The sequence below is a fragment of the Eptatretus burgeri genome, chromosome 2, assembly GCF_056783735.1.
Source record: "Eptatretus burgeri isolate ZD-2024b chromosome 2, Ebu_testis_v1, whole genome shotgun sequence".
NCBI lineage: Eukaryota > Metazoa > Chordata > Myxini > Myxiniformes > Myxinidae > Eptatretus > Eptatretus burgeri.
The window spans coordinates 106,397,883-106,425,019 of record NC_140962.1 but is presented as its reverse complement, the minus strand read 5'-3'; the positions used below and the strand labels follow the sequence as shown (position 1 = coordinate 106,425,019).

The 27,137-nt window shown below is 41.1% G+C and overlaps 1 protein-coding gene and 1 pseudogene across 5 annotated transcripts in view; both read right to left on the bottom strand.

Moving 5' to 3' along the window:
- Positions 1 to 27,137, bottom strand: part of LOC147032751 (DENN domain-containing protein 5B-like) — a 95,090-nt gene that overhangs the window by 31,977 nt on the left and 35,976 nt on the right. For all 5 annotated transcript variants that reach the window (XR_015055347.1, XM_085870612.1, XM_085870615.1 and 2 more), the window contains 11 exons: positions 19,136 to 19,323; positions 16,723 to 17,001; positions 16,446 to 16,566; positions 15,998 to 16,200; positions 11,337 to 11,565; positions 9,636 to 9,786; positions 5,624 to 5,717; positions 4,020 to 4,145; positions 3,511 to 3,663; positions 2,501 to 2,588; positions 1,952 to 2,036 (listed from right to left, as the gene is read on the bottom strand). Coding sequence is in view for 4 of the 5 variants with exons in the window: in XM_085870612.1 (XP_085726738.1) it covers positions 1,952 to 2,036; positions 2,501 to 2,588; positions 3,511 to 3,663; positions 4,020 to 4,145; positions 5,624 to 5,717; positions 9,636 to 9,786; positions 11,337 to 11,565; positions 15,998 to 16,200; positions 16,446 to 16,566; positions 16,723 to 17,001; positions 19,136 to 19,323 (1,717 nt within the window). In the remaining variant the exon portion in view is untranslated. The remainder of the gene's footprint in view (positions 1 to 1,951; positions 2,037 to 2,500; positions 2,589 to 3,510; positions 3,664 to 4,019; positions 4,146 to 5,623; positions 5,718 to 9,635; positions 9,787 to 11,336; positions 11,566 to 15,997; positions 16,201 to 16,445; positions 16,567 to 16,722; positions 17,002 to 19,135; positions 19,324 to 27,137) is intronic.
- On the bottom strand, positions 13,966 to 14,640 carry LOC147032752 (histone-lysine N-methyltransferase SETMAR-like; annotated as a pseudogene).

The window sequence follows — 27,137 nt, the reverse complement described above, 5'->3', positions numbered from 1 at the left end:
ATCTGGCCTGTGTACCTGCTCACCAAGAGAGCTAAGGCCCCACAAAAGGTTCTCGTTATCCCTTCCCTTCTGTGTTTCAGTCCAGTATGTCACACCATTGGTTTCTTAGTCTCTTGTTGGTTCACGAGTCAGTAAGTGACCACTATAGTCGTTATGGGTGTGTGTCTGTCTGTCTCGAGCATAGCTCCGTGGGTTTTGATCTGATGTTGATAAAATTAGGGTGCGAGGTTTGTATCATGATCTAGTTGTGTTTTCCGGAGAATGGGCGTGCTGCGCCCATTATGGGCGGAGCCACGCCCAAAAAAAAAAGGTGTTTTTAGGGGGTAGCCGGTTTCAAGTTACATCTTCTCCGAGGGGGTTTGTCGAATCTGGCAGGAATTTCGGTATTTGGTTAGCTCAATGGCACCTGCATATAATAGCCCCACAGAGCTCGATTTTTCACTTTCGTCACAAGGTCACGAACTTAGAAAATGTCAAAAAAAAAAAAAATCAATAAATTGGGCATCGAGCTCCTAGGGTTTTCAACTGTTTCGAATGAAAGTTGGTATGCAAGTCGTGCTCTTCGAGTACTACATCTTTCATCATTTACGTTTTTCCTGATTCACGCCAGTTTGCCCGTGGTATCCCGTGTACATTGCTCATGAATCATCGCCGTCTCCAGACTTGTACATAATTATTTAGTTATTGATTACATGTTTCCTCCCTCATACCGTCGTCGTCCCTTACATCGGGTTAATCTTCCCCTGGTTATTTATTTGCAGGGAAATAAATCCCCAATTTAAAAGAGCAAAGAGCCTTGTATGCTTCTGCGATTTCCACGCATGCCCAGAGCCTCCATTATCCGAATGCAATCGAAGGGAGTTGTTAAAAGCTGTTCGGTTCATCCGTCCATCGTCGGTGTTTATTGGCGTGGACAAGGTAAGACAATATATATATACATATATACATATATACATATATACACATATACATATACATATACATATACATATATATACATATACATATATATATACATATATACATATATACATATATACACATATACATATACATATACATATACATATATATACATATACATATACACATAAACACATTTATTTATATTAGCACCCTCTGGCTACAATTGTGAGCATCAGCCACAGATTATGTCTCGCACAGTAAAACCGCATAATGTGCAAAGAACAAAAGCCTGTCTGCCACCCAGACGATTGTTCCCACCAATACAAATTTAAAAACCAGAATGAAGGTGCCATATATACTGGGCAGGAAATCAACACTGTTTTTACCTCCCCCACCAAAGACAGACAGAAGTTATATTTTCACCCGTTTGTCTGTCTGCGAGCACGATATCTCAAAAAGTGACAAGAACCAGCCGATTAGATTTTGGTTAAGGTGCAGTTGCAAATCTGTGGGATACAAAAAGTAAAATGTTGAGCCTGGCAGAGATATGTGCTGTACCTAGTGTCATTCTAGTTGTATTTGTAATATGTAGATGGCCTATGGCATGGGCTAGAAAGATAACCTCAAGGTATGTGCATTTGCCCGAGTTGTCTTGCCTGGTTTTTAATCTCAGCCCAGTTTTAGACTATCATCGTAGTGTTTTACATGCAGGGCGATACATGAATGTATGCAACATCCTTCATTAGGATATCAAGTCAAAGGACCCATCTCCAAACACTGGTCATTAAAGAGCACACAGTGTCTTCAGCAAAGAGAGGGAAGGTGAGTTTTTGAGAGTACCTTGAACAAATTCCAAAATCCTGCCACCTTCATCCATGTTAGGCCTTTGTGAAAAGACTTGGGCTCCAAATGTTTCCTGGCTGACTCCACAAGCCTCAACCAAGTTAATTAGCAGTCCAAAAAGAAAACTGGACAGGAAACTAACATAGCAATATTGAGAGAAAGAAAGAGAGACAGGCAAATTGACTTACAAATAAGGTCATACCTCATGTCCTGGGTTAAGGAAACTTTCAGGGAAGGAAGAGATGGTGTTGCAGCAGTCTTCCTCCTTTCATGACCAGGAGCCAAATCTGGATGGAGAAGAAAAAGTAAAACATACACAAGGAGGTATGAAAAATTTATTCCCACAAAACCAAAATGCAATCGGCAGAGATGTCACTACTTTGCTAAATAGTTTTTAACCAATGTTTCACATTATTCCTCGTGGTGAGTGAGTTTCCTGGTTGGGTGGAAGAAGTCAAGTTTTTGGCTTTGATAAGTCACGAAAAGAAAAAAAAAATTTTTTTTGACTCTCCTCATACTCCATTGTATCTAAGGCTCAGCGAGGAACTTGCACGTATAATACATGCTGGACAAGAACATTAGCAGACAATTGACAAATCAACAGTATACATCATTTGAATATGTGATCCCAGCATCATGAGCTATATATGCAGAAGAGAAAACCAAACAGGCCATCCTCTACAAGTACAAAATAATAATATCTCGAAAAAATGTAATCAATAAATCCAAACAAATTGCAAGTTTAACTCACATGTGTATGTTGAGCTATCATTAGCTTCTGCTTCTTGCTGCTCTTTCTCTCGGTATCGCATTAAGTGAGACCATAATGCAGACTTACCCTGCGGTAAATGGTGCCAGAATGTTCAATAATACATAATCATTCAATTGAAAAGAAGAAAACTATGGTAATTGTTGCATGTACAAAGTGTACACAGAGTTCATTACTCAGAAAGAAAAATTATTGGGTGAAAAGGCATTTCTCAAACATGTTCTACACATAAGGGTGTGCTTGGGACACATCTATTCAAAAGCATGACCAACTAAAGATTTTATTCAGAGAACACATGGAATGCCCAGAACCGATTGTGAAAAAGACAACACACGCACAGACAGCAAATTTGTCATTCTAGGAATGGACCTCAACAAATGCAAATTCAATTCAACTTGCATTTTGATGTAATTTCTGACTTTCAAAATGAAAGTTTAAATTATATGCCAATTAAAGGAACATTTAAAAAAAAAAACAAACTCACCAACTATGGAGCCTTAAAAACAAGGCGAGTCGCATTGGAAGCAAGAAGAAATGATGGTGCTTTCAAGCTTTACAGAAATGGCCGAGTTTTCAGGTATGAAGCACAGATTAGGTTAATAATGTCATATTGTACTTGCTGGGATAAGAGATACCAGAAATGGCTGAAGATGCTACTCTCTGAGCATAGTCCTATTAATAGAGAGCACGTTTGAACAAGGAACAATGTTTTTGCAAAAATGATGCAGTCTCCATGCATATTTTAAGAAAATAAAACCAACTGCTGCTGATAATCAACACTAACTACTCGGCAATCATCCTGGCTGCAAGACTTGGGTTTGCGTCTCCAGATAAGAGTGGCATTCAGCAATACAAAAACGATATTCTCCAAACGAAATAAAAACGAAGTGAATTTTTCATCAAGATCATCTTGATAACAAAATCTTAACCTGAAAGATCAACTCCGGTATCTTTCTGAGATAACACATAATTATTGTACGTCAATATTTCACCTGCTTGATGAGGAGACCATGGCTCCAGATTCTTTCCAGCAAATCACAAAGGCTGGCTAGCAATGTGTTTTCCTCCAGCCCAGTAATGTTCACCTCTCCATGGCCAAGGTCCACAGCTTCTTGGCCGAGCTTCTCCACCAGCATACGTTTAGTCTGCATGTCATACCAAGTTACAAATTTATGACAATATAGAAAACTGCAAATACAGAAGAACAATGAGCGGGTGATGCAGCAAAAGAACTGAGGCATGCGTCGTTTACAGTTTTTGTTTTCTTTAATCAAAATATCCAAAAATTCCAAACCTAGACCAATCATTTTAGTAAACGAGGATGTTATATATCATCATGCCACCATTTTGCTTTTCTGTTGATTGTACACTCAAACATTGTAGTTTTTTTGGGTTTCCAAGCTTAATCTGTTCAATTCTTCTCATAAAGTTCTTCGGAGACCAACAGCTCAGTTAATTAAGCTCAACACAGCACCCTAACAAGACAGGAAACAACTCCCACCTTAAGGCGACATTCGCGTAAAAGACCTTCAACAAATTTTGAGTTGGTCTGGGCGATGACAGAGGGAGATAGCTCGGAAAGCTTGGGCTGTCGCACACTCTTGCTGCGAGCTTCCTGGATGTATCTCTTCATGGAGGGAGGGGTGGGGGGGGAGGAAGGGGCAGGGGTGTATGTAAATATTTCACATAATATTATATTTCCTACATCCAACATAATTGTCTTTTGTATGCAATATTGAATGACCTTAAAATGCATATCAAGAGAATTATCAAAGGAGGCAACGACAAACAACATTAGGAGAGTGTCAGTAATCAATGTCAAACACTCTGCCTCATCCCCCATTTCTGCTCCTGCCAGTTCCAATAACTAAACTAGAGAGTTCATGGAACACCTTACCCCATATTGTCTTGAGAAACAAGAACATGGGTGGAGTCTACGAGCGACAAATTTAATTGGGATTGATGAAGTATAATTCCATAATATTTTCTCCGTGCACTCCAAAACAAGTGTTTTGAAAGTGGCAAAAAGGCGACTTGTGTTCTGCAGTGATGCAGTATATAATTCAACTGAAATAAAATAAAGATTTAAAACGTCGGAGGAAAATAAAAACTTCAGAAGTTTACCGCCATTGATGGAGCATCCTTTACACCACCTTATTTAACACGTTACATTGGTTCTTCGTGCCTGTTGTTTGTCTCCATTATGACATCCTTAGAAACAGGAAGTTTCCTGTTTGGAATGATTTTCAATTTTGTTTGACTGCCAGACAGGTAGACAGAGTAAAAAAAAAATCTCACTCCTCTCTGCACCTACACAATCAGGATTAATTCAGAGCCAAGTGGTGCTACTGCTAAACTATAGGTTCGTTTTTTTTCCGATTAGTCTTCAAAATATAACATTCAATTGAAATAAAGTTATTCCACGATCATAAACTGACGTTTGTAGAGATAGATGGACAGACAGACAGACAGACAGACAGACAGAAGTGAACCTTAAGCCTACTTTTAGCTTTGCGTGCGTGGAGTAATAAGAGCTGCGGCACTTGCCATTCAAGGAATCCAAGTGTGAGCACATAAGAGGGAGCTAACAAAACACCACCTAATGTCACACTTTGTGCAAGTTCCATCAGACAGCTTGAAAGGCATGGTCTGTTGGCTCCTTTATGGGCTTCTTTTTCATTGCTGGCTTCACCACGTCTGAGCGAGCAATCAACATCTTGCTTGGAGAATGTACACATCTAAATATCAAATTGAAATGTAAAACGTTATATCCCATAATTAGTTTGGCAGTTGTCTTTTCACAATCCCACTCCCCCCCCCCACTCTTTTCAGATTTCTGTTTGCGTGGTCTATTTTGACAGTTGTTTTTTTTCCCCCCCACACACAAAAGAGTATTGCACTTTTGATTGAGTTTTAGCAGTGGTACAGTAATTGAGCAAAACATTTTAATACATCGTTTGTGAAATTAAAATTTTGCAAAAAAACAAAAACAGAAATGAAAAACATGAATAAAACTTGACGAGACCTCTGTTGAGATATATTATTTATTAAATGACTTTTTAAAGGCAAAAAGGTCACTTGGGAGGAAAAGGAAGCAATATCTACCTCCCGCTGAGTGTTGTCCAGCTGCAGATGCTCTGACTGTTGTCGTACCCTGTCTTTCCTACGCCACCGTGCCATGGAACTTCTCCGAGACCACCTATGTGAAACAACATGGTTCTGGATACAATGTCATAAATTTCAAAAAAGCTCCGTTTGACAATCAGTCCATTTTATGCTCCACTATTCAACAATGGGACTTAAGGCCCGGTCACACCTTGACGTTTTAGCCAACGTATGCCGATTTTTGAATTTTTTTTCTAAAACGCTGGCACACGTTGAATACGTTATGGGTAAGTTTTGATAACATTGAGAGCACGCTGAAAAACACTGCCATACGTCGTTGTACGTTGGCTTTAAACGTTGTACTTTTCGGTTGTCCTCAAATTCTTTCATGCTTGAAATTTCACGACGTATGCCGGCGTATGACTCACACGTTCCGCTACGCTGGCCACAAGTTGTATGCACGGTCTGCGATCGTTGACAGACGTCACCACATGCTACTTGTAAGTTAATCATAAGTTGAGACACGCCGAGGTAATGTTTAGCGTACCTGAAACTTATTTCTAACCTATGATTAACGTGTTGTTGGCACGTTACGCGTTCGATGCCACACGTCGACAGAAAGACGTCGGTATAATGGATCGTCCTTGCGTCAGCGTCCACGGCCACGGCCAGGACACTTATTGGCAGCATTCTTCAAACTTTTCTTTGGCATGACGAGGATGTTCACACTTTGATGTCTAGCTTGGCTATGATTCCAATTGTCCATCGGCAGCGTCTATTTAAAATAGTCGAGTTTGAGCGTTTTAACACGTTCAGAAGAAGCGCTTCAAATTTCCAAACCCCAGCGTCAAAAAACAAAGGCGAGTGACAGCAATTTAAATCGTTCATTCTAAACAATGAAAATAGCTGAGTGGTACCGTTTAAAAGTCGTTGAGTGTAAAAAAAATCCAATTGTTGAGCGCAAGCGTCTACTTTCAATAGTGGAGTTGCAGCCATTTAAATCGTTGAGTTTATCATTTAAATCGTTAAATCGTAAAACGCAAGGACGATCCATCATAACCCACACCCTCCCCCTCACACTCACCTACTACTGCCAACATGAACAAACTAATACTAATACTAATACTAATACTAATACTAATACTGATACTGATACTGATACTGTTACTGCTGACATGGACATCGACTCAAAAAGGACTCGAAAACACTGTTGGGTTCCCCTTTTATGAGCAGCATTTTTATATACCAATTCCCAAAACCGCTGGGAACACGTCTTTATATGGCAGTTGTAAGCTAGAAACACGTTAATTTTTTTTTTTTTGTCGACCGGAAGACGTCATTGGAATACGTCTACATACGTCGATGTGTGTTGGGACTACGTAAAGAATTGGTTCAAAGCACGTCAAACATAAGTTAGAAATAATTTTTCGCGTAAAAAAGACATTACCGCGACGTGTTTCGACTTATGAGTAGCTTATAAGTAGCGTTTGTGGACGTGTGTAAGCGTCCACATATCGTGTGTACAACTTATCCCCATCGCATGCGGAACGTGTGTCATACGCCGAGTACGTCGTAAAATTTTGAACATGTTTAAAATTTCTTGACGTACTCTACTTACTACGACGTATGATAGCATACTTTAGCGTTCTACTCACGTATACCAAACTTACTCATACCGTATTTGACGTGCCCCCAACGTTTTAGACACATTTTTCTTAGGTCGGCATACGCTGGCAAGATCGCCAAGGTGTGACCGCGATGTTGACACTTCCATTTCTACGGCAGTTATGATTCGAATTGTTGTGCATCAGCCTTTTAATAGGCTACGTCACGACATCATCGGCGATGCGTGCAACGCGCTATGCCTAAGTTAGACTATCGTTGGGCATAGGTTGTGTAGGCCGACAACAGGTTCAGCATTCGTTGGTATAAGTTATCTATAACACAACGAAACGTTCTGTGTCCGTTACCAATGCGTTATACATAAGACCAAGTCGCTATGAATACGTCCAAATCTTTAAAAAAAAATCATCAAAAGTTCAACGTAAGCCAGCGTTTTACATACATTTTAATACGTTGCCATCGCTGGCTGAAACGTCAAGGTGTGACCGGGCCTTTAGGTATTCAAGCTAAATAACATTTTTGCTCCCAAATGTTTGATGGAATTATGACTGCAAAAGCCCAATTTCATTACAATATCATTGTACTTCAAAACAATCAGAAGTTACTTCAAAAATAAAATTACCCCCATGCGGTAGTGACGGTCATCTCTGCGAGAAATAATACCACAAGTTCTCAATGTTCAGTTATGACCGAAGACTACTGCGCAGTTCTACTGCGCAGCTCGAACTGCGCAGTTTGGTTAAAGATGACTCGGCATTTTGGCGCGCGTGCACGAAATTATATTTTGAAAATAAATGCAGACGTTGACAATTCGGGTTTTGAAACTTCTGCACTTTCGGCAGAAAATGTATAAATATAATATACAAGGTCAGCTGCTATGCAATGACACCATTCACTAACTTTTACCATGCCCAGTAGAGAATATATAGCCTCCTGAAGGTAGGGCAGTTTTTGCAAACTTTGAAGTCACGTGACGCGAAAACGAAAGCGAAATTCGAAAATCCGGCCTGACCAAATTTAGATATTGTCCCATAGATTCATATGCCACAATCAAATTCAAGATTGCTTGAGAAATGTAGGAGGAGATAGATTTTGAAAATCGTCATTTTCGCATTTTTTGCCAACTTTGAAGTCACGTGACACGAAAACGAAAGCGAATATCGAAAATCCGGCCTGACCAAATTTAGATATTGTCCCATAGATTAATATGCCACAATCAAATTCAAGATCGCTTGAGAAATGTAGGAGATAGATTTTGAAAATCGTCATTTTCGCATTTTTTGCCAACTTTGAAGTCACGTGAAACGAAAACAAAAGCGAATATCGAAAATCCGGCCTGATCAAAATTTAGACATTATCTCATAGATTCATTTGCCACAATCAAATTCAAGATCGCTTGAGAAATGGCGGAGGAGATAGAATTTGAAAATCGTCATTTTCGCAACTTCAAAGGCCTCGTGACCTTGACCTTCAGTGACCTTGAAAGTCATACCATCGTGTACGTCTCATCGACCTCTATCAGGATCACTAATAACCAGATCTCCCGCTTCAACTTCATTGTGAACGGACGGACGGATCGAAGGACATCGACACCCATATTATTAGGTCATGCTCGAAGAGATGACCTAACAACTCATCCGTGCACGCACAGGATAGGGATGAAGGCGGCAAAAATTCAAACGGTGTCTTCTGTCATCAAGCTGGCAAGCTGGGAGCAATAATTCACATTTATTGCCACATCCGATTCAATTTAAATGCTCTAATGGCAACGAGGTGTGCCATTTAAAACAGTTTGTTCGATATATGTAGCTTTTTTATCCCTAGGGTCCGTAATAAAGATTTGTATTGGTGTCAAAGCCAGTGACCAACTGCAAATTAATAGAAGGATGATGAATGAGCTTTGAAAAAGTTGAATTTCCTGCATGGGTTGAGCTTGAAGGTTGACCACATCTTCCTTCACAAAATCTTTATAATTTATGTCACAATGGCTCCATGAAGTGTCTTAAACCAGTGATTGTTCATTGGAGAAGAAACGTGCAAGACAGACACAGTGGATAATAAATAGGAAACACTTGATAACAGAAAAGGGCAATGGATGGAATCAATAGAATGTTGATCGAGGTATGCTAACCACCATGGAAAGCAATGAGAAGGTGGAGTTTGAAGTGATAACCCTTCTTCGGAGAAAAAGAACACGGGCTGACTTGTGTTTGCACTTTCTTTCCATATTAGGCTATTAATCAGAAGAAGAAAAAAAAAAAAACAACAGCTGCCAAGTCCCCAAATATGAAAAATCTGACACCATTATATTCCATCAATTATGTTTTGTTCCATTTGAAAATGTAAAAAGTTAAAGTGATAATTAAAGTAGTTGAAATGCATGACACACCTATCTGTAACAGGCCCAGTTGCCAGAACTTCAGCCTGCAAGCATGGAAAAAATCCTCGCTCGTACTTTCCTTGTCCGATGCGCATATCCAGCAGGTGAGCATGTACAGCTGTGTGATCTATCTTGGCCAGACGCTGTTCGAGAGCTTGTTCTGGATAAAACAAAGATTTAGAAAATTAGGGCACCAACATAAGAAGTGTGCAAAAACAAAGCACGTCGTTTCTTTTTAAATCTGGAGGAAAGCATAAAAAAAACTGTCAAAGTATATTCAACATCCAATTTAGAAAGTTTTCTCAAGACTTATGATTGGAATTTAAAAGGAGGAGATAGAACGACTTAAACATCAATCATTCATTCAACAAAGTATTCAAAAACAGATTTCATACATGTGGACATGCACATAAAATTGGTCTCTTGACTTGGTGGACCCATTTGTTCTCCATCCAACCCATCTTAATCTCACCTGACCCCTCTGCCAAATTTAACAGTGCATTCAACAAGATTTGATTGTGTAATAGTTAGTGGCTACTGTGAATGTGGGACGTTGGTGGTTCGAACCCGACTGTGGTGGAGTCATACCAAAGACTTCAAAATGGTACGTGCTGCTCCCTTTCTTGATGCTCAGCATTTAAGGACAGAGCAAGGACAAACAACAATAGGTTGGCAACCATTGTGGAGGCTCGATGGGCTTAGTGGCCTCCTTCCAAGTTGAAGTTACTTGGAAGGGATGTCATATTATTCACCTTCATCCACTCCCCCCCCCTTTCAACCTGCTCTCTCATTTACCTAACCACACCCTACCCCATTATAATACGAGAGAATAAAAGGTATGGCTTTAAAAAAGGCTTATGACTTCACTCCATAGTAGCTTTTAAGTGTATCATTTGGTACACATTTCATGGGGTAGCCATTTTTGTCCCCACACCATCTTTCCAGATGGAGTACTGGCATACTCCATGCTTACTAGCAGGTACCCGCGGAAATCTGCTGTAATGCAAAATGTGACTTCAACATTATGTAAAGAAAATTTAAATATCATGGGAATTTAATATTATCTCAACATGTGTGAACTGAAAATGTTCCTCAATTAAATCAATCCCCCCCACCAACCACAGCCCAATTCAACTCTCCCCAACCCCAGGGCTTCAATCTCCTCCCCAGTCTTCAACCCACCCACCACAAGTCTTCAACTCCCCCTCACCCAACTCTCTTTCCACACTGTGCCCCCCACCTACCCCAACACTCTGTCCTCCTCTCAAAACAAGAGGGCATTCTTACATCATTATGTTATTTAATCATTAAAATAGTAAAATATTTAACTCTTTACCATGCCATTAACAACTTCACCTACTCCTGCCTCCTAATAACATGCTTTACCACCTTCCCAAATTCTCCTTTCACTCTCTTCACAATCCCATCAGAACAATTGTCTCAACTACCTTCAGGTCTCAATTCACAATCTCACGAGATGTGTTCCGAGGATACTGTGGAAGTCAAATGATTGTGAGTCGCCCAATTGTGTCAATAAATTATCTTCAATTAATTATCTTCTTCGTGATGCATAAATACATTGTTGAAACGAAATGAAGACGAAACAAGTTCAATTCACAATATCACGAGATTCCGTCAACCCACGACGTGTAACGGAGGGACAGCCAGACAGAGAGGAGGAGATTATTAGATAGATGTACGTAAACGCACCATTTTCACGCACAGCTGAGCACTTTTGGTACGTCGCACGCAGGAGGGGTGCTCGTACACCAAACATGCGTGCTTTCTCGACACGCAAATCAAACACTCGCAGCAGGGGATCTTTTTCCTCCCACTGGGCAAGGATCTTGTTGTCCACAAATGATGCAAACATTTGTGTCTCGATGAAGCGTGAAAGGAAAGGCAGATAGGGTTCAGGCTGATCTGATAAAAAAGAAGCCTGGCAAAAGGAGAAAGGGATAAATTAGTATGGAATAATTCGAGACATGAGACCAAAGGATGGCCTGTGTGGCATTCACATCTGAGCACATGACTCGTGATGCTGTGATCTCGGACACAAATCCCTGACACTGGGTTTATTTCTGTGATTTTTGAATGTCCCTCACAATGTGTGTAAAAGGAGTATGACTGTTGCCTTGCACATGATTTATGTACAAGTTCCAGCAAAAAATACATATTTTTGTTCCAGCTGCATACAATATATCTATATATCTATACATACATACAGAGACATGACAGAAGTAAATGGACACCTTAAATTTATTCATTTCACCTGTATAAAGCGAGTTTTACTCAGTGATTTGTACTAATATTCAACTATTTATTTGCAGAAACAAGTTCTTGGGTCTTGTTTGACAACTATGCCTCAAACCCAGGGAGCACACAACCTTTGCGATTTTCAAAGAGGACGAATTGTTGGCCAATCGGAAGGTTGAGTCAGCCAGCATCATACAGTTCAGAATCTTGGCATTCCGCTTTCTACAGCCAATCGAGTGAAAGTGCAATTCACTAGCAAAGGCAAGGAATCCACAGCTTCCCGTTCCGGTCAATCTGGCCTCTCGGAAAGGTGTCTTTGAGCTGTCAAGCGGTCCATTGAGAAAACTTCCTGATACAAGGCAGCAGATGTTGCAGAGGAGGTCTAAGTTAGCTCAAGAACTACCGTGCGGTACCTTCATCAACTGGGCTACTGAGGGAGAGCAGAGAGGAGAAAACCTCTTCTTGGACCAGCCAACATTCAAAGGAGAAAAAAGTGGGCTGACGAGATGGCCAACAGACCCTTGGAGTTTTGCCAAACTGTCATTTTTACAGACGAGTCCCAATTTGCTCAATTTTCTTACAGTGGGTGCATATGGGTCTGGAGACTTCCCAATCAAGAGTTCTCTTTAAACAGATTGCAGCCAACTGTCAAACATGGTGGTTTTTCTGTGAGTGTGTGGGGAGGAATCTGGAGCACTGGTCGGTCAGAGCTTGTGGAGTGTGTTGGCGCAACATCAACACGAAGACACACATTTCTATCCTCGAGGATGAACTTCTCCCAGTCTTCTCCACTGGTCAGATGGTCAAAAACAACACTCTGTTCATGGAAGATGGAGCTTCAAGCCACACTGCAAAAAAGACCAAAGAACGGCAGGACAGAAATGGGATCAAGCGACTTCCATGGCCAAGTCAGTCTCCCAACACGAATCCCATCAAACACCTCTGGGCCATATTGGATCGAGCTGTGTGGAAAAAAAGTCCAGGAAACCAACATCACGGGCAGAATTGTTAACCCGTCTGTGTGAAGCCTGGGCAGAAATCCCACAAGAGAAAATTTCGGAACTTGTTAGTTTTATGTCTGAAAGAGTAAAAGCATTGAAATCTGCAAATGGCAAGTGCACAAAATACGAGTGTATGTATTACCAGAGAGTTGGTGTCAAAGCCACCCAATGCTCGCCTGTTTATACATTTATCGTTTTTAAAAGACTAGTCTAATAATATTTTTTATAAAGCATTGCAGTGAAGTCTGATCCAAATAATTTTAAAGCAATATATGTATTTGTATATTGTAATCAGTAAAAAAAGTGTCGTAGATAAAAACATTAGAAAGGAAATAACTTGCACCAAAAACTTTAACATTTTCACGCTCACGCTCACGCTGGGGGTATCGCTATAGCTCTCTATTCTTCGAACAGGTGAGCTAAAAATGGATCAAATATACTTCAAATGTGAAATAAATAAATAATTTCAAAATCATAGTGTTTATTTACTTCTGTCATGTCATGTCATGTCACACACACACATTTTATTATTATTAATGTTTTTTTTTTACATAGTTCGCCAACCTTTTCATTGCGATTAATACGAGTGATCAGTTCATTTGTGGCCCTACAAAGAAAACACTATACAATCACTTTTATTTAACTTTCTTTCTCAACATGATCTCCTTTCCCAGCAATACACTTCATCTATCGTTCCTCAAGCTTGGTTGTGCCCATTCTGTGGAACTCTTTATCATGCCCCTCCAGGAAGTCCTCCACAGCTGCAATCATGGAATTTTCATTCCTATATTTGTTCCCCTGCAGAGCTTCTTTCAGGTGAGGGAACACATAGAAGTCGGATGAGGCTAGATCTGGTGAGTCGGATGGGTATGGTAGAGGTTCATACCCACAGTTAGCAAGCAGTACCCACCAAAAGTTGGGCTGTGTGTGGAGAGGTGTTGTCTTCGAGAAGGAGTACACCATGGGCCAGTTTTCATCACCTCCTTTGCTTAATTGCATCATGAAATCGGTGCGGTTCATCAGAATAATGATCATTGTTAACGGTACTTCCCTTTTCTAAGAAATCAACCATTATCACAACATCACAATCTCAAAACACAATGGCCATTAACTGTCCAGCTCATAATGTCCTCTAACTTTTGAGGTGGGGATCCTGTTTGTTTCCACTGCATGCTGCATTACCTTGTCGCAGGATCGAAATCGTGAACCCATGTCTCAACCTGAATTACAATCTTCTGGAGGTGTTTATCTGGATCAGCATGAAAATGGTCCAACAGCTAATGGGAAATGTCCAGACGAGCTCTTTTCTGATCTACCGTCAGCATTCGAGGAACCCACCGTGCCGCCACAATTGCCAAATTTGTCTGTGTGAATTGATTGAACCGAACCAAAACTGACACCCAATGTCTCAGATACGTCCCTGATCGTTGCTCGTCTGCCTTTCATCACTACTTAGTCCACTATTTATGGCAGTGCCATCTCAACAGGATGACCTGATCTTTGTTCATCTTCAGTGTTTGTTCTGTCACACCTGAACTCAGCGACCCAGTTCTTTATCATGGAATATGAAGGAGCATCATCCCCTAATGTCGCCACCATATCCACATGTATCCAGATCCAGATGGAGGCAAGCCCTTCTTGTGCAGGTACGTTATCACAGCTCGGAGCTCCAATTTCTCCATTTTGACTGAATTTAAGGGGGTTCCCCAATTTGAGTCCACACTCTCGAAAATTTGCCAGCAAAAATGTGGAATTAACGAGGCAGATCATAATAGCAAGAATAGATCTTTATACTCGAAAACTCTATTCATCCTATCATGTCAAAAAGTAGGTTGGGCCACAAACAAATGAATCACCCCTCGTTAATGCAACGTTTTGACAGTCAATGCAAACCAAAAAGCAATTTTGCATGGCCAACTGCCTTCTGAGGCTTAACATACCTGGTAACGTTATGGGTGGAAATGGTGAACACACATTGGCTATTTGTCGTAAATATCTAACGTAATCCATTTAGAGATAAAGCATCGATTAGGGCATGTGGCAGGAGATGAAAGGGATCGGTGAGTGGAAAGAAAAAGGGAAGGTGTAGACAAACAATGGGCTTAATCCATTGCTTACATTTAATAACACGTCGTGGTTCAAAAATTAAACCACATCCAAATATAAACTCAAAGATATAACAAAATATTATTCATCTTCAAATGCAAAAGGAAACGAGTGGCACTTGGTAAAGCGCATACCTCGGCCAGGCGAGACAGTTTACATGTTGATTCCCACAGATAGGCAGGATCTGAATCCGGATCGTAACCAAAAATCAAATCGGCTTGTTCTCGTCACCGAACCAACTCATCCACAACTATTTGAAATATCATGCTATATCATTTTTGGCCCCATCTCTCAATGATGAAGAATCACTTTAAAATTAAAAACATTCTCAGATCGGGATCCAGATTCTGATCTTCAATAAGTATGGAATCAATTCATCCTTGTCACACACCCAACTTGTCCCCCCTCCCCTCTACTGTTCACTTTGTCCTACTGCGTCTTGATCCTTTCAGTGTTATCGCCCTTCCACGAGCCTAGACTCTGCATCGACAAAAAAACAAAAAACACTATCATTGGTTGGCAACCATTGTGCAGGCTTGATGGGCCGAATGGTCTCTTTCTGTGTTAAAGTTCCTTGGAAGGCAAGTCCTCTATTATATAGTTTGAACCATGGTGTCTGTCCACGTGTTCGTCTATCTTCTGTTTACGGTGGCCGCTTCCCACGCTGTATTGGAAAAGTTCAGCATTCACTTTTGAAATGACGGGAGAACAGGCAAGTATAATGATGCCAAATTTTATTTCACAAGCAGGATATCTTGCCATAGTTTTAGACAAAATGAACCTCCGGTGCACGATGTTGCACCACCATTTCGCAGTGGGCGGTATAAGTATCTCAGAGCTTTGGCTCTGAGTGAAACCAAGAGTGCCACACAATTAGCCTTCCATCATATGAATTAAAATCTGGGGAGCACTTCAAAATGGTAGAAGGGGGATGTACTGAAACAATTCCATGACACTTAGCTAATAATACACAGATATGGAAGTATCCATAAAAATGGTCAAATTCACCTTGTCAAAGTTGTGCATGTGTTCTCGATTGTTAAGCCAAGCATCCATGTCCTGACATGGCTGGATTACAAACTTCTCATAATCTGCAAAGAGCTGAGTAAATTGGTTGCCAAACACCTCTCGTACGTGAACATTCAACCGGGAATCGTGCATTTCCTCAACTTCACTGCTTTCCTGGAGTCCATCCATATGTGACCGGGCAACTGCCCGACCAACAAACACACCAAGGGAATGCTTCAGAAAACGTTCATCAATTTATCTTTGAAAAAAAAAATCATCAAAATGATAAACAAACAAAGCAAAATAAGAGTTGTCATGACCTGTAAATTAAATTGATGAATTACCTGGATGAAAATTGAAAGGACAATGTTAAAAAAAAAAAACAAACAAACACCAACACCATGAAACACAGAGGTGCATAAATGCAAGTGTAATAAGCAGCGAATACCTGCCCCATCTTCACGAGCTTTTCCTTTACCATCTAAGGGTCTTGAAGCTGGGTCTGATAAATCAAGGGCCAGCCCTGTCCGCTTTGCTAATGCATGCAGTTTGGCAAGCGTTTCGTTCCCCTGCAAGTTCACGCGTGTCAGAGGTACAGTAATCATTTTGAAAGCCACGCATTTTTCATTTTTTGATCAATTCCTCATCCAAATGTGATGATAAAAGCAAGAGCAGGACCTCTCCCCAAAACGAGCACACCATGACAATGCAAGGATCTGTCAAACCTTGAGTAGCTCTTCCATAGAAGGCTGTAGTGGCTCAGTACTCTCACAGAGAACATTCCCATTGCAATGATCCTCGCTCGTTAGCCGCATGGGGTTGATCGTGAGATCATGAAGGTGTGTTGCACGGTCACTGCAATGCAGGCTGCCCTCGGGGGGCACTCCAAAGTTTAGCAGCACCTCTGAGAGCTCCTGCACAAACTCCAGTTTATTGGGGAACTGCGGAAGGTCTTCAGGAAGCTCCAAGCTCCGATGGTCCACGTCAACCAAACATAGCCCAGCCTTGTGGGTGGAAGAGCGAGGGATGATGCATATATGGAAGCCACATTTTTCTTTTTTAATTCTATACAAGAACCAAGCAACCCTGAGTTCTGTTGTCACATAAAACACTAGAGGGTTCATAGAACACCTCACCCCACACTGTATTCAAGTATATAATTAAACTGAAATAAAATAATGATTTTAAAGGTCACACTATAAAAATTCCAAAAGTTTAGCACCATTGATGCAGTGTCTTATACACCCCCTTATTTAACATGCCCAAGTACTGCTAAATGGAAGGTAGCCTGGTGTTGGCGCAGTGGTTTGGGCAGCGGCTTGGGATCCAAAAGGTCCTGAGTTCAAGCCCCGTTGGGCCACTGAATTAATACACCAGGGGGTTGACTCAGCCTGTCATCCTTCCGAGGGCGGCGAAATGAGTACCAGTATACTGGCCGGTGTATACCCCGGTTAAAATAGGTGTACCATATCCCTGTGTCGTAAGAGGCGACCAGGGTTGCGTCAGGAAGGGCATCCGGCGTAAAACCTGTGCCAAATCACTATGCGGATCATACAGATGATCCGCTGTGGAGGAGGAGGAGGAGGAGAAGGAGAAGGAGGAGGAGGAGGAGAAGGAGAAGGAGGAGGAGAAGGAGGAGGAGAAGGAGGAGGAGAAGGAGGAGGAGAAGGAGGAGGAGAAGGAGGAGGAGAAGGAGGAGGAGAAGGAGGAGGAGAAGGAGGAGAAGAAGGAGGAGGAGAAGGAGGAGGAGAAGGAGGAGGAGAAGGAGGAGGAGAAGGAGGAGGAGAAGGAGGAGGAGAAGGAGGAGGAGAAGGAGGAGGAGAAGGAGAAGGAGGAGGAGAAGGAGGAGGAGAAGGAGGAGGAGAAGGAGGAGGAGAAGGAGAAGGAGAAGGAGGAGGAGAAGGAGGAGGAGAAGGAGGAGGAGAAGGAGGAGGAGAAGGAGGAGGAGAAGGAGAAGGAGAAGGAGGAGAAGGAGAAGGAGGAGAAGGAGAAGGAGGAGAAGGAGAAGGAGAAGGAGGAGGAGAAGGAGAAGAAGAAGAAGAAGAAGAACTGCTAAATGGAAGGGTTTTTAAAGTGTCAAAAAGGTGATTTCTGTTTGACAGTGTTCAAACACAAAATGAAATTGAAATAAAATACACTTTAAAGGTTGTAGAAAAAAAAAATAATCTGGAAGTTTACCGCTGTAGAAGCTAGTGTCTTATACACCAACCTATCCAACACGTTACACGAGTTATTCGTGCCTTTGGCATGTGTCCTTCATGACGTCATTAAAATCAGCAAGTTTCCCGTTGGGAGTGATTTTTCAATTTTGTTTTACTGCCAGAGAGGCAGAGAGTAAAAATATCTCACTCCTCTCTGCGCATGTGTGATCAAGACAAATTCGGAGCCAAATTACTGTTAAACTACAGGTTTGTTTTCCAATTCATGTTCCGATTCGTGTTAAAAATATAGCAATCAAAATCAAGTTGTTCTTCGACCATAAAGTGGCGTTTGTGGACAAACGGACGGACAGCCAGAGGTTAGCCAATTGCTTAAACCTGCTTTTTGCTTCCTGTGCGTGGGGTAACTATCAGCCATTTAATAAGCACCGTATGATTCTGCACAGTCACATCAATAAATTGGGGTAGGCATGGTGTACAAGTATCGCACTTTCTTTTGAAGCAACAAGAGATGGCAAACTATTTCTTCAACGAAAAAGGAGAGCATTCTGTTTCACCAAAGTGTCACCTCATGTCTCAGTGACTCGTCCAGCACTAACCTCCACTCCTCAACAGAGAAGCCTTACAAACATTTAATGCAGGATGTGTATTCATTTGATTTTGTTACCCTTACCTGTAAGGTAGAGTACCACCTATCACTGCTCCTCTGTGCTGTTGCGAAAGTATAAATTGGTGGAACCTTGTTGTTGTGACAATGGTTAAATATTTCCATTTCAATTTTCCTAATTTTGGGGAATTATAGATGAGATTTCTAACATGTAATAAGCTATTTTTTCATTCCAACAAATAGTTAATACCTAGTATTGCTCATTCCCGCTAGAGGTAAATATCTCTAACCACGTCTGACCCCCTGTGCTTAGAAATATGCACGGGAATAGGTAGCAGACAGCAGGAAGAAAGAATAATAATAAAAAGGTACCTCCTGAGGAAGTTCAAGACTTGCTCGGCCATCCTCCCCATCCAATTGCAATCCCATGAGATAAGGAACAGGTGCATCAAGGAAATGCAGGAGTGACGCTGGCAGGATAGGCACGTAGACATGTTGCCAGACAAATGGAAAGAGCAGTGCTGTGATACCTTCAGCAACTGTCATGAGCTGCTGATGGTCTGAAAATAATTTGAAATAAAATTATAACATTTACCATTCTTTCAGAATGAAATTTACCGATATAAAACACAGCGTGCATTTGTCTGTCCCCATTCATAAGGAAGATTTGAGTGGGGGGGGGGGGGGGGGGTTATAGGCCAATCTTTTAACATGACTGTTCACTACGCTCTATTTTTGAGGATTAAAAAAAAAACCTCGAAAAACATGTTCCATAAAAGAGTAATTACATCTCTTCCATTGGAATTGTAGATGGTGACTTGCAAACCGAGCCTTAAGGGTGGTGTACAGAAGATTTTTAAAACAAAAATAAATGCAAGGCAGGGAGGTGAAATTCGCTTCACGTGATGTGCAACACGCGCAGAGTAAAACGCATGTTCATTTATGTCTGTCATATGTCTAATAAATAAAGAAGATATAAACACACTTGATGCCAGGCTGACGTTTCAGACTTTGGTATGTTCATGAGGCTGTACCGTCGAAATGAAACATCCCAGAAGATAAAGAAAATAGGATCACATTTGTACAGGTAGTGTATTAAAATAGCGCTTATTCTTGCTACAAAACATCATATCTTCCAGTCTCCTTGAATATTTCGAATAAAAGAACTACAACCTGTCATTTTTGATGGGCTTTTATACGAGTAATGTAATAATCCCGATTGAAGAAGAACGTTGGTAGATCAGAAATTGCGCAATTAGAGAGCTGGAAAAATAAATCGTTAAAAATTACATTCAACATTACAGCAGCAAGAGCAGATTGATACATCAGAGTAACCCCTTCATTAGGTGAAAACTTTGATGACCTGTAAGGACAATCAGGAGAACTGAAATTCAACATAGCAGTGGGGAGTAAAAAAAAAAGCCAAAAAAAACCCAACATGAACATATTTACAACAAAATGTTGCTAAGGAACATCATATTTCGAATGATCACTTGCCTTTGAGCTGTCTAGTCTGGATTGTATCGCTGACCTGATTACAGTGTCTTCAGAAAAGTATTCACACTCCTCGACTTTTGTTCACATTGTGTTGTTACAGCCTGAATTTAAAATGAATTAAATTTAAAGTTTTTTTTTTTTTTGTCCCGATCTACACAAAATACCCTAGATTGCCAAAGTGAAAACATGTTTTTAGAATATTTTAAAAATGAAAATCTGAAACATCTTGCATCAATAAGTATTCAATCCCTTTGCAATGACACTCCAAATTGTGCTCAGATGTATCCAATTTCCTTTGATCATCCTTGAGAGGTCAACAACTTGATTGGAGCCCACCTGTGGCCAAGTCATTTGATTGAAGATGATTTAGAAAGAAAGACACCTTTCTCTTTAAGGTTATGCCTGGTGTTGGCTTATGGGTTGGGTGGAGGGCTTTGGATCCTAGGGTCTTGAGTTCAAATCCCACTCAGCTGTTGAATTAATACCAGGTGGGGTTAACTCGCCCTGTCATCCTTCCGAGGTCGGCAAAATGAGTGCCAACATGCTGGTATACTGTGTCGGAGTGGCGACCCGTCAAGGATTGATCGAGTGCCCAATAGCCAAGGAGACTGCTTAAGCAGCACCAACGCTCTGCACAGAGTCTGGTCCCAATCTCCTCCTCCTCCTCCTCCTCATCATTAAGGTCCCACAGTTGACAGTGCATCAGAGCAGAAACTCTCCCATAAAATTCAAGGAACTGTCTGCAGAACTCTGAGATAGAATTGTGAGGAGACATAGATCTGGGGAAGGGTATAAAACAATTTCTAGAGTGTTTAAAGTTCCCAAGAGCACAGTGAGCTCCATCATTAAGAAATGGAAAGAATACGGAACGACCCAGACTCTTCCTCGAGCTGGCTGTCCGACCAAACTGAGCAACGACCTTGGTCAGGAAGGTAACCAAGAACCCAATGACCACTCTGACAGAACTACAGAGTTCCTTGGCTGAGATGGGAGAACCTGCCAGAAGGACAATAATCTATGCACAGACTTCACAAATCTCGGCTTTTGGGAAAGTGGCCAGATGGAAGCCACTCCTGAGAAAAAGGCACATGACAGCACACCTGGAGTTTATTAAAAAGGTACATGAAAGACTGAGAACGAGGCAAAAGATTCTGTGGTCTGATGAGATGGAAATTGAACTCTTTAGTCTGAATGCAAAGCACTACGTCTGGCAGGCACAAGATATTTCAGCTTTTAATTTTTAATTAATTTGTAAAAGTTTCTAAAAACACGTTTTCACCTTGTCATTATGGAGAATTCTGTGTAGATCGGTGACAATTTTTTTAGATCCTCATGGAGGACCTCTAAGTCTTACTCATGTTGTTGTTCTTCATCTTCTTCTTGTGGACTTTTTTGTTTCACAGCCTACAGTTTTCATCGAAACTTCCTGAAACTTGGCATATATATGTAAAAATACCCTGCGCAGACAGTAACCATCTCAGATTTTTAAAATTCCTCCAAGAAAAAAAGTTACGACGTGAAAATATTTCCGCTAATGGAAATCGCCTAAAAAATTATCTCCGAAACTAGGCAAGCTTTTTGAATTCTGTTTGCAGGAATCGAACAGGGCATTAGCAGAGATGAATTACCGCACATATGATACATCACTATGACGTCATATCAATTTTTATGTACTTGAAAAGTTCAACATATCACCAAATCCAATTTGTGTGCAAACACGAAGAGAGCAAACCAGAAAAGACATCCCTAATCCACCTTGCCAAAAAAAATCCAAAAACAGGTGTGAAGCAAAGATGTCACATATGAAAACGAAATAGCAAGGAATACAGTTCCAGCAATTGTAAAAATAATAAAAACAAGTAGCAGTACAAAGTACACCACCCCCATGCCAAATAAATAAATAACAAATCCTCCAGCGTGACAGTGCCGGGGTGCCTCAGGCGCCTGGCGATGCTTCCTTGCAGCACATGGAGTCAGAATTGGGAGGGAGCGGTGTACAATAATTGATCAATTAATAAATCGATAATGATTAAACAATGAATCAATTAATTTATTAATCAAAATTTGCTTTTTTAATCATATTTTTGCCAAAACACATCTTCACTTTTGTCCCCAAATTTCAGCTTCCGAGCTCAAAGGATGGCTGAGATATCTCCCAGACAAACAAACAAACGGAGTAAAAACTGAGTACTCCCTTTCTTTGGCACCCGGCGATGAGGTCATGCATCGCCTGTATATGGAATTAGGAAGGAGCGGTGTACAAAAGACAAAAGAAAAATATAAAGCAAAATATCAGATATACACAGACAACTGGGAGAACGATAAGAGTGGGAAGATACAAAAACAGTTGGACAGATTTGGCATAGACAAAGAAGGCTCAATGGAATGGCTACGAAGAGATCAGCTCAACTGGGATGTAGAACGAATCATAATAAATACCAAATACCAAGGACACTACACTGACTAGTTAGGTGGCTTTGTGAAGTTATCATTATACGCCAGATAAAAAAGTGTCATTTTTCACTGAAGCATCACATGGAACCATAGTCAGAAAATCCATTGGCTGCAACAAAAATATTAAAGTATGGCATCAATATGACATCATTTTCACGAATGCATTTCATGAAGCATGTAGTTTCGTTTAAAGATCGATATAGTCTAGATGGGAAATGTGCCATTTGATCACTGGAAACTCCCACCGGATCATACCTTCAAAAAATATAAGCATGCGGGGAAGAAAATGTACGTAAAACGTCAAAATGACATCATCTTGACAATATTTTCACAGATTCATATATGAAAGCTGAAAATCTTAAAGATTACAGCAAAACAAATAAACCAGTTTTGGTTTTTCCTGCTCAAATTAAACGTTTAGCTACTGGCGGTTGTTATGGAATCACTGTAATCAATGTAATTACCTAATTAGAGTTGTTAATCACCTCATGATTATCACATGTATGTGTTTCTCAATGTTTTATGCTTAGCTCTTGTGTATTTTTCTGATCAAATGCCACCGTTTGGTTTCAAGTATAACGAAACATGGCTTCCAATACTGCTTGGCTTGGTTGCATCATCTGTCAGACCAAGACTTCTGAAGACCTGAATTGTCCTTGAAGAATTGCTTCGACATATACACAAATTTTTTGCAAAACGTTGAAGAATTCCAAGCTCTTAATTCAGCACCCATCAATGTCAGCATTGGGAATGTTAGTGCACAAATGCTCCTGGAAAATGGTGCATCCTGGCATAAATGATGGCACCAAAAGTTCAATAATTCAATGCTGGAACGGGCAAGGGCAAAGAGACGGAAAAATCAACTGACTGTCTGCATGGTCAACTTGGAGCTCTTATCCAGAGGTGACGCAAGCCTTCTTGCACATTGCTGAGAATCCCTTTAAGATGATCACTTCCTCATTTCCTCACCTTGGAAATATTTACAGCGCTACTGTATGACAAGACCGGTGTGATTGGTTCAGTTATTGAAGCGTGCTGTGAACTGGTCAGCAAGAAAGGAAGAAGTCTGGAGACAATTCCCCCCACTCAGGTATCTATATGTGGAAACAAGACCGGCCATGTACGGGAACAAATCTTGCTGTTGCGATATGATACGCCTGCAAAATAACTGTCTTTTTGGTAATCATGGAGTTTCATTTTTCTTGAGGATGTCCAACTTCAACAGACAAAGCGAGTTGGGTATCAGAGTGGTATCTGGATGAAAAGCCAAGCAGCTGTTCAGTCAATTCCTAAGCCAGAGGGGTGGTGATGAATGAAAGACGTGACGACTTGGACACCTGCCTGGATAACTATTCCTGAAGCAGCTCGGGGCCTGCAGTGAGCTCATCAAGTGTGGATGCAAGTCAGAGAGAGAGGATGCATTAACTGCAAGTGCACGAAGACAGGACTCTCATGGACAAATCTCTGTTCCTGTAGATGTGAGATCTGAAATTCAAACACAATGTCCAGTCTTAATCCAAGTTGTCATGTGTAGGACTGTTGTAATCCTGCTGAAGAATATTGCTTTGACTTTTGGTTCATTAAGATCACATATCAGGACAATGAACAAATAAATGCTCGATATAGCCTTGAAGACGACTTCATTTGAACACAATGATATTTCTAAACAAGCGGTGAATTGGACAGTCACTTAACGGGGTTGGCTCTTTACGAACTATGAAAATACAAGTTGAATTAGTTGAAAGAGGTGAAATGTTTCACTGGAATTTAATTTACTTTTTCTGAGAACTAAAGCACCAAAATACCAAATTAATCAAAGATTGTTTGCTTGAAAGTCACCTTGTACTAAACTGGACATTCTCCATCTTTCATTAATGATTTCACTGAAACGACACGGAATATCTTAGAACAACAATGTAGAGTCAATGATCAACACATTACACAATTACAGCCATTACACAAACAATGAGCTAATTCACACTGTATAGGTGTAGATTTGTAAAATAAATGTAAACACCACATGTGGTGGCCATTTTGAATTTCACAATGTGGATGGCTTCCATATTTGTCAAAATAGAATATGAAGCTCACTCTCAATATGTGCTATGATGATAACTTTTTCAGAAGTGTCCATGTGTCTGTACTGGGGTCATTTAAAAAACATGAGAAATTGGCTTCACACAAACCTGTCTCCATCTCCCACCCCACCCCACCCAGTCAGCAAAAATTGATTCAAATCCATCAAATTAAGAATTGAGCTTTCAGCCATGGATTTTCTTGCTCTCAGAACTCCAATCACCCATCATGCAAAAAAATACACATTTGGCTGTTGTGTATCAATCCTTCAATTTTTCTGCATTAAGCCACCCATCTAAACAGCGTTAAGAAAATAGCGGGAATGAGTGAATCGGACAGGTGTAGATTCTGTAAGGTAGAAACAGAAAGCGCAGGCCACCTCCTATCGGGATGTAAAAACCTCGTGTCAGAAAAGCTGTACACACAAAGGCACAACAAACAGCTTCATCTCAGATCAACAATTTGGTTTCAGATCAAGTCACTCTTCCTTGGACATGCTGCTTCTACTCACACAAAATGGATGGAAGCCCTCAATGTCACACATGAGTTCAGGGCCATCTCTCTGGACATATCTTGTGTTTTTGATACTGTCTGTTATCCTGCCTTGGTCTCAAAATTTTCTACCTATGGCATCTAATGCCAACTCCACACATGGCTTACTGACTTCCTCTACTCTCATAGCTAATGTGTGGCACTCAACGGAATGCTTTCATATCCTCTCCCTATCAAGGATGGAGTGCGCCAAGTCCTATTCCTGATCGTTTTAAATGACCTCTCTGGAAAATCCCCTTTATCGATTTGCTGATGACTCCACTCTCCATCATGAGATCACTCATCATTCAGACAGGCAGGCTGCAGCCTCTCTTCAGACCTTGACAAAAATCACAAGCTTGTCAAACATTTGGAATGTGTCTTTCAATCCTGCCACATCTCACACTCTCTCTTCGAAAGGACCATCTGGCAACCCCCAACCCCCCCCCCCCCACCCTCAACCGACACCCACCCATCTACTTTCTTAACAATCGTCTTGAGGAGGTTCAGTCATTCAAACTCGTGGGTATCATTATCATCCATGATATTTCCTGGGCAAACCACATTTGAATGTTGGCTTCCAAAGCCAGCTGCCGACTGGGCATCCTCCGGTGTATAAAGTCCTTCCTTGACACAACTAAACTTAAATACATCTACAAGGCCTTCATCCATAGCTTGATAAAGTACTGCCCTCCACTATGAGCAAGCTAACCTGCCTCACATCTTTCCCAGTTTTACACCATGGAAACCAAGGCCTTCAAGATCATTGGAATCTCCCACGATGAAGCCGATTCGATTGGCATATCACTTCACCATTGCAGACAGGTCCAGCCATTGGGACCATACTCTGTACAGAGCGTCAGGGCTACCGAAGCAGTCTCCTGGGCTAATGGGCCCAATCCTGGATGGGTTGCCACTCCGACACAGGATACCAGCAAGCTGGTACCGATTTTGCCTACCTCGGAAGGATGACAGGCAGAGTCAACCCCACCTGGTATTAATTCAACAGCTGAGCAGGATTTGAACTCAGGATCCTCGGATCCCAAGCCCACTACCATAACCATTAAGCAAAAACCAGGCATGCAGACAGGTCAGTGGTCTCTCGATCTTGTACCGCCTCCTTTCTGGTCTTGCACACTTTGCTCTTTCCGTGATTTGCCTCCTCATTTACCACCCAAAAGGTTTCTGCAGGGCACACACACACTGTCCACCATCAACCCCCTTCTGGTGAAACTACCTAAATCCAGGATCACTGCTCACCTCCACTCATTGGTTCCTCTTTTTTCCTGCTTGTGGAACCAATTTCCACATTGCCTTCAATCTCATTCTTCCCTACAGGTCTTAAAAACAGGTTTACCATCTCAGATCATCCCCAATTTAGAACCATGATCTTTTCTACCCTTGTTAACCCCCCTCTCCCCAACTACCCACCCCAAACCCAACTCTTTCCAAATTTTAATTTTTTCCCACCTGAGATTTTCCTTCTGTATAATCTTGTCCACCCCATGCATCTTTTCTGCCCCCCATTCCTCCCCACACCTACTGTTTGTCCAAAACTCCCTTCATCTTGGCCTTCAGCGACACTGTTAGAGTTCCACCTCCCCTCCCCTTCTCTGCTGTTCATTTTGTCCTCTTATATACTGATCCGTTCTGTGTACGAGCAATTCCAAGAGCGTGAACGATCTATACAAAAAAAAAAAAAAAAAATTACGTAATATGTAGAGTAATCCACTGGCACATCTGCAGAAATTTCAATATCCCAATTCCAGAAAGCTCAGGGCCCTGTTACACCTTGACATTTTAGCCAGCGTATGGC